The following is an 8,179-nucleotide window of genomic DNA, read 5'->3' on the forward strand; positions in this document are numbered from 1 at the left end:
TCTCAATTCTACTCTTCAAATCATATGATTTAGGACCTGTTTTTATCTTTTTTTTTTTTTTCAAGTCTAGTCATTCAATCACGTGTACTACTCTTAGATATGAGAGGAAAAAAAAAAATGAACTTGATATTTCTGAATTTGGCAGGTATTTTACATGTTCTAAAACAATGCCAGGTTCACTTGGTCATGAAGAACATGATGCGAAAACTTTTGCTTCATGGGTATGCTTCATTCTTGCTAACATATTTCTGTTACAGAGTAGTTGATATTTGGGAAATTAAATAACCATAAGTTTTGTTAACTTGGCCAAATGTAGGGTGTTGATTATCTGAAGTATGATAACTGCAACAATGGTGGTTCAAAGCCAACTGTTCGGTAATCTAACTTTAGGAATTTTTATTTATTTATTTTTTTAGGGGGGGGTCTTTTATTCTTGAAACTTTGAATACTGACTTATATTAGAGATGTTTTCAACAGGTATCCTGTAATGACCCGAGCTTTGATGAATGCGGGCCGACCAATTTTCTTTTCGCTTTGTGAATGGTAGCTCTATTTGAATTTGATTGTTTCCTTCATCTCTTTATGTATCATTACTCCTTGTATAACTGCTATCCATTTATTGACTAGGGGAGATTTACATCCAGCTCTGTGGGGTGCTAGGTTAGGAAATAGTTGGAGAACTACTAATGACATTTCTGATACATGGGACAGGTAAAACATTGTGATGTTAATGATAGTATTTTCCTTGTTTTGATAAATCCAATACATTTTTATTGAAGAAAATGAGATCGTCCTTTTCTGCTTCAATCAACACAGTATGGTTTCTAGAGCTGACATGAATGAAGTTTATGCTGATTATGCAAGGCCTGGTGGTTGGAATGGTTAGCATTCTTCTATTTCAGACCATTAATTAGTCAATGCTTGAGCTAAAATGGAGTTTTAAGATTATTAAAAATGGTATTGTTTGCTTTTAAGGCTTGTTTTAATACCAGGTTGTGTTGTTGGAGCAGATCCAGACATGCTTGAAGTAGGAAACGGTGGAATGACAAAAGATGAATACATAATTCACTTTAGCATATGGGCCATTTCTAAGGTACCATGGTTTGTACTGTTTTGAAATTGATCTAACATGGATTTGGCAGTAGGAGGCACCCGACAATGGCTTGGTTAAGTAAATCGCTAGACCAGAAAACATTCTCCTTTTGATTTATTTATTTATCTATAATGAAAATTGTAGGCTCCTCTCCTTATTGGATGTGATGTGCGAAACATGGCCAAAGAAACCATGGAGATCATTGGCAACAAGGAGGTCATTGATGTAAACCAGGGTAAATACATTTACCATTCATGACTGAGTTCAACTTTACCAAGTATTTCTCTATGCAAGATTTTTACTTTGGTGAATGTTGAACAGATCCACTTGGTGTTCAAGCGAAAAAGGTCAGGATGGAGGGTGATATAGAGGTAAAAATGAATTAACACTTTAATATCTAAAATCTATTGTTTCTGAATGTATAAAACCAAATCATAAAAATAGGCACTGAACCACATTTCTCTCTCGTGTCGAAAGGTTTGGGCTGGACCCCTTTCAGGCTATAAGGTTGCACTCCTCCTGGTTAACAGAGGTCCATCTCTTTCTCCAATTACTGCGAATTGGGATGACATTAGCATCCCTCCAAAGACTGTCGTAGAGGCCAGAGATCTTTGGGAGGTACTTTCAACTAACCAACCAGCTGTTACATCTTCTGTGTCTTGTCTATGTTAATTTAGTTTTTCGTTTAGTTGATGAGTGCCTTGGTGTGTCATGCAGCATAAGACATTGATTACAAAACTTGTGGGGAACCTGACAGTCACCGTTGATTCCCATGCAAGCAAGATGTATGTGTTGACACCAGTTGCTTGAGTTACCATTGTTGATGAGTTCACACCCAGGGTTCTTCCCTTGACTGATCCAACAAAAGTAGAAAGATCTAGTCACAAAGTAATTCACAAAATTCGGAAAATAAGGTAAAATAAAATAAAGAGCAGAGGGAAGAATGTAAGGCAGAGTTGTAGAAATTAATAATGCAATTCTTAGTCGTCTGCTTCTTTCAGAAAAGAGAGGGCGGGGAGGACTTTATGCTACATTTTTAATGTTGAGGGAGAAAATTATTTGAAGTGATGAAATTTTATGCTTTTGTAATTGTTCTTGTTTTATTATCAATTTATGTCCCAAAAGACTAGGATGTATGGTGGTCGTCTATTACAAAAGGAGAAGAAGATTTCGTCGCTTTCATAGCTAGGAGATGGATGACTTTAGCATAGGTAGCAACAATTGTGTGGTGTGAAATCTTGGGAGTGATGGATCTCATCTCATGTACTTGTAAGGGTAGGGTGGAGGACAGACGATATAGATTATAGCCACACAGAGAAACCATAAAACTTTAGTTTGAAGACCTAAATAAGTCTTCTGGCCAATTCAATGTCAATATATATATATATATATATATAGTTAGTCTGAACATTTAGATCTCTGGAAAAACACCATCAAGGAACACCTTCCTTTCGACTCTAAAAATACAAATATTCCACCTGCGTATCCAACAAGCATCCATCAACTTCCACTAAAAGACTTGTAAGATGTTAGGGGCATATATCTGATAGTCTAGACTCTGGACGGAGGAGATGTTAAAAATGTCATAAAAAAATGTACTTAATTGTTTGGAAAATTTCTTTTATACAATATGGATCGAGTATCTAATAAATCCTCTCAATTTCTCTTCCCACAAATCAATCCTTTCAAGTTTCAAAGCTAGTGATGTTTGAACTGAAGCTTGATCCTATCATTATAATTAACTAGTAATACTTCACTTCCTATATTAATTAATTTTGAATTTTCATATAATTCATGCTCAATTTTAATTCTAAAGATTCACTGGGAAACGTCTGAACAAACTGCCAATCGTGTTCGTGTGTGTCACGTACGTTTGTGCAACAATTACTGCCCAGTTGTTGAAATTTTGGAGAAAAGATTTGATGCATCAGAACTATTTTGGGAAATGATTTACTTGGTACTGTATGTTTTCCTCTTTAAATATACCTATCCTCATTGAATATACTGTTTCGCTATTAGTAATTGGTTTAACATATAAAATGTCAACGCCAATAGGCAATAGATCCTATCCCAACCATGTTTGGCTGCTACTACTGGATTGGTACAAAAAAAAAAAATTTGAGGATAAAATAATAAAAAATAAAAAGGATACGAGAACTTTGTCTACTCAGTGATCTTGTGTCCGTCTATATCTGAGTATAGAGCATTAGAACCTCGTAAGTGGGTATAAATTTTTTGAGAGCGGATCAAATTCACGTATGAAAATATACAAAAACGATCTTGATCCATAGATTTAAAATCAATTTTCTCTCTCTTTAATTAGATATTTTACATTAATATTATCTACTCATAAAAGTCATAGTGTGCATGGCAAAATTGTTTCTCCCAATAAAATAATTCATACCGACACGGATACCGTGAACTAACCCCCTTTAGAAAAATAGAACCGATGAAAACGACAAGTTGGGTTTGGATTCTACTCACTACTGAGTACTGACCACCGACAGGCGTTTTCACCGCTGCTACTGGTAGTTTTTATTTATTTTAATTTTTTTTTTATTTGGTGTAGAACTACTGCCAAGTCTGCCATACTTCCATCAGTTCCATCTGATTGTTTAGGTGACAATTACACACCTCATCCTTAATTATTAATTAAAAGAGTAACAAGAAATCTGATTAGGAGAATCTCCTACTCAGAAAGGAATGATTTACAATAAAAAGTGGTGTATCCATTTCCTCACCAAATCAATACGTCTCTCTCTCTCTCTCTCTTCCTATTTTTATAGAAAGCTGATGATTCGGAAAATAATTGGTTTGTTCGATACACCAAACCGACGAATCCAAGAGATCGAAGTTATAAGAGATGTTAAAGAGAAGGGGTTGGATGGCTCGTTGGACCATCGACCTCCGGGGAAGGAGAGCTGATGAGCGCTCTAATTATACGTCCTTTTCCCCTTAATTATACCTGAATTCTTTTCTTTCCCGTTTCTCGTCTCCACCTAACCTTATCATCTTCTCTCTCTCTCTCTGTACATATAAATGATGCAGCCCATCCAGAAGCATGTACTCCAGCCTCCTCCTCCTCCTCCGCCCATAGGAGCCTACCAAGACCATGGGTCTCCCAACCTCAATGGCACAAGCGATTGTGATTATTGGGCCAATACTCACCACCCTCTTCTCCTTCTTATCAGTGCCCGCTGCTGCTCGTCTGCTCAATGTTACTTCACCAGATTTAACAACAACAACAACGACAAGAAGCAGGAACCTATTAGACAACGGCCCATTGCTCATTGCTCAAATGCGTATATAATAACCCTGTGCCCCACCCATTGCTCAACTTACAACAAGGATTCCCAATTCCCAATTCCCAATTCCCAGGTGGATTTCATCCATCAAACATGCCTTGAAGATCCATCATATCGAATCATGGTTTGAACACCTGGGTTTTAAATCAAAAAAGGAATCGGGATCTCAATTGGGTCTTATCGATTCCAATCCTATTCTGTTCTGGATTTTGCCTGAACCCTAGAGAACCTAGACTGGACCGCCCCACCCGCAGGAATCAGTTCAGCTAATCCATGATTCAACCACCAATGGGGCCAAATTGAGCCTACCCGGATCTTCTACCATTCGACTTGTACATATGGAGATCTATATTCATGATGCTAATTTCTTATGCTGTTTCATATTGATTTACTTTAGATGACTGTTGGGCTGAACTTAATAGAGATTCACAGGTACTTGCAACGCCTTTTTGTTTATTGATTAGTACATTTTATCATGAGGAGCAATTGATATATATATATATATATATATTTTTGGTTTTGAATTCTGGCAGGGAAATTTGGTTCCTAATGCCACAACCTTTCCTTCTGGTATGAAGGCTCTAGCAGATTATGTCCATGGCAAAGGACTCAATCTTGGAGTCTACTCCGATGCAGGGTATAGAGTTTCCACTTCTTAATCAATACTGTTGCATAAAAACTTACAGACACATTCCCAGGCCCTTCTCTCAGCAAAACGTAACTTATTTGTCCATGTTGCTTAATTATCAATGAATGGTTTCATAATGTCCAAGACCTATACTTGCAGTAAGACCATGCCTGGATCACTAGGCCATGAAGAACAAGATGCAAAAACCTTTGCCTCGTGGGTATGGTTGTGTGATTAGTTCCTTCAAAGGGTACTTCTCTAAATTATGTTCATCACTTCAATCTAGGTAAAAGTCACATTTTTTTTCCTCATATAGGGAGTAGACTACTTCAAATATGATAACTGTTACAATACTGATACCAGCCCAAAGGAAAGGTAACTTACCATCCTGCTAGCCTATATGCCCGTGAGAAACATCCACTTTTTTTTTTTTTTTTTTTTTTTTTTTTTTAAATTTATTTTAAGATCCTACTTTATACCTAATGCTACTTTGTTCCAATTAATTGTTTGATTACGTCTTGAGATAGGTACCCAAAGATGAGTCAAGCCTTACTGAACTCAGGAAGGTCTATCTTCTTCTCCTTGTGTGAATGGTAATTTGATTTTCGTCAAGTCCATAAATAATTGCATGACATCCATTTTACTTGCATTGCTGTTGAGTTTATTGGTTTTTCTTGTAACACAAGGGGGCAGGAAGATCCAGCTCCTTGGGCGCCCAGTTATGGAAATAGTTGGAGGACAACTGGTGATATTGAGGATAACTGGGCGAGGTAAAAACTGTTCTTTAATGTATGAAGCCCTAAAGAGATGGGCCTCAACCACTAAGAAAGGGGACAAACCCAAAAAGGGGGGAAAGAACTAAGGGTGTCAATCGGTTCGGTTTCGGTTTGATTCCAAATGACGATATGATGGACCATAACCGAACCAAGAACCAACTCGATTCCCTATTTAGATACTCAAACCGATTCAATTCGGTTCGGTTCAGTTTTGGTTATAATTCGGTTATGATTTTTGGTTTTAATTTGTTTCTGTACCTCGGTTTTAATTCGGTTATGAAAAATTGTTCCACTTTTGAACCATGACTGTGATGGACCAAAGGCCATAATGGGCTAATGTTACCGACTCGGTTTTCCAATTTTTGTCTTACACATTCCATCAATCATGAGGAGTATCAATAAGTTGGTATCAGTACTTGAAGAAGATATCAGAAGAATTCAAGCTTTAAGATGTCAAGACATGAAGCTCGAAGACTTTGAATATCAAACAAAAAGAAAAGAAGATGAAGTGCCGAGTTGAAGGTTCAAGTGAAGAAAAATACCACTAGGATAGTTTGCTCGTTTTTAATGTAATTTGTAACTTCCACACATATATATATGTGCACTCACCATATACATGTGCATTGTATCATACTAGAATGACTATAGGGCATACCTTGACCAAGTATTGAAAATCTCTAAGTGATGAGGAACATATTAGGAAAAATGTGTTCTAGTGAAATTCTATGAAAACTACATTAACCTGACTCAAGGGAATTTTGAGTAATCTTAAAGTTAATATCAGGAGATTAAATCTTCATAAAAGCTGTAGAAAATTGAGTCATGATTCCAACACAACTAATTTTAGGTCAATCCAAGGTCGGACCAAAAAGTTATGATCAAAACACTGATGACTGATCAGTATTACAACATTTTGTCAAAACAGAGTCTGTCATGTTGGAGGTCGACCAACTGGAAGCCCCGGTCGACTGGAACTATTCGAGACCATAGCCGATAGACCGGTGAAAAGTCCTGGTAGATCGGTGACTACCTGAAAGTGCCCCAATGACTATATTTTTCTATAATAGCTCTTTCCGATCAATCAACTATTGATGGTTGTCGACCTGTGGACCCAGAATATTACCATTAGCACAGGGAGATGAGGGATGAAGCTTGGCTACGTGGGCCAAGGATGGCTCATCTTTGTTGGGGGGGGTGGGGGGAACAAATTGTAGAGTCTACCATTTGCTTGCGGAAGAGGAGAGTAGAAATTCACTTGCTTGCTGAGGCATTCACTAATGAAGAAGAGGATATGAGAATGAAGCCATAGCATGTAATACAAGCATGGATTTAGGGGACGGTATTGGTATCGATATCTATCGATCTGGATCGGATCGGATCGGATCGGATCGGATTGGTGGGTATAGATCGATTTGTCCCTTGCTTTTTTTTTTTAAAGTACTAATTTTTTTTTCTATTTTACCCTTAAAACGATACGGATAGCTGGTCTAAATCGGTTAGGGATTGGGGATCGGTCTTAGCCAATACTGATCCAATATAGCCGATACAAGACCGATACGTGAAACTATGAATATAATAGAAATTCTAATTAATTTACATATTCTCTTCTTAAACATAGCTCTAGAATACAAAGAAGTTATATATTGATCAAACATGGGAAACAAAGTTGGATGGAATTGGGTATTTCATTTCATAGTAGTATTTAGTTTCTAACTAGTTGAGTTCACCTAGCAAACCTAGGACAACCCTAGATTGGGGAGAGTCAGGAAATCAGGATCCCCTCTCATGGAGTTCTCCTTCTATATCCTGACAGCTCTCTCAAGTGCTTCATCTACGGTATCCAGCTGCTCCTCTATCCATCCAACAACATCATATATGTTCGAGTTTGCAATCCCATGGGTGGCCAAGTGATAGGCTTCCTTGTATCGACGAATTCAACCTCAGACAACTGGGATGGTTTGTGATCCTCGTAATGAGGGAAATTTACAAAGCCACCCCTAGAGAATGTCACTATTAACTAAACAACCCTTATATTATTGAAAATTACACTTGAATCTCTTACCGTTAGCCTATTATCAACACTCAAGGTATATTTCCTAACAGAGACTAGCGGTAAGGAGTTCGAACGTAATTGTCAGTAATGTAAGGGATGCTTTGTTAATAGTGGCATTCTCTAGGGGTGATATTGTAATTTTTTTTTTCATATAATACTAAATAATGAATTTTGGTTCATTGGATGGCTGAACCTTGCATATTCATCTTCTAAGCTGATGGGGATTGCTTCCTCCCACAGGCGTTCTCCCCTCCTTATTTGGATTCCACAAATTAGAGATTAAGCTTAGAATTGGACATGTGTTTTAGTCAAAAGGGTAAAACA

The 8,179-nt window shown here is 37.3% G+C and overlaps 2 protein-coding genes across 2 annotated transcripts; both read left to right on the forward strand.

The window, feature by feature from the left end:
* Nucleotides 1–35: 35 nt before the first annotated feature.
* On the forward strand, nt 36–2,182 carry LOC122064997 (alpha-galactosidase 1-like; the record flags this gene model as incomplete). Its single annotated transcript, XM_042628795.1, has 10 exons — nt 36–221; nt 317–375; nt 478–543; nt 628–711; nt 817–881; nt 1,011–1,093; nt 1,238–1,328; nt 1,415–1,464; nt 1,571–1,711; nt 1,811–2,182. Coding segments are annotated over 10 exons (918 nt in total), but the record flags the coding sequence as incomplete, so codon positions are not given.
* Nucleotides 2,183–3,847: 1,665 nt separating this feature from the next.
* Nucleotides 3,848–6,433, forward strand: LOC122059972 (alpha-galactosidase 2-like). Its single transcript, XM_042623085.1, has 6 exons — nt 3,848–4,830; nt 4,932–5,035; nt 5,171–5,246; nt 5,343–5,401; nt 5,554–5,619; nt 5,713–6,433. The coding sequence occupies exons 2-6, from the start codon at nt 4,971–4,973 to the stop codon at nt 5,798–5,800; spliced, it is 354 nt and encodes a 117-aa protein (XP_042479019.1). The 5' UTR covers nt 3,848–4,830; nt 4,932–4,970; the 3' UTR covers nt 5,801–6,433.
* Nucleotides 6,434–8,179: the final 1,746 nt, after the last annotated feature.

Source organism: Macadamia integrifolia, chromosome 2 (genome assembly GCF_013358625.1).
Source record: "Macadamia integrifolia cultivar HAES 741 chromosome 2, SCU_Mint_v3, whole genome shotgun sequence".
In the NCBI taxonomy this organism is placed as follows: Eukaryota; Viridiplantae; Streptophyta; class Magnoliopsida; order Proteales; family Proteaceae; genus Macadamia; species Macadamia integrifolia.

Excerpts from the sequence above, each read along its gene's own strand:
- LOC122059972 (XM_042623085.1), top strand. The coding sequence starts at position 4,971 with ATGAAGGCTCTAGCAGATTATGTCCATGGCAAAGGACTCAATCTTGGA. Across the intron at positions 5,247-5,342 it reads CAAAAACCTTTGCCTCGTGG|GGAGTAGACTACTTCAAATA; the intron begins GTATGGTTGTGT and ends TTCCTCATATAG. Across the intron at positions 5,620-5,712 it reads TTCTTCTCCTTGTGTGAATG|GGGGCAGGAAGATCCAGCTC; the intron begins GTAATTTGATTT and ends TTGTAACACAAG.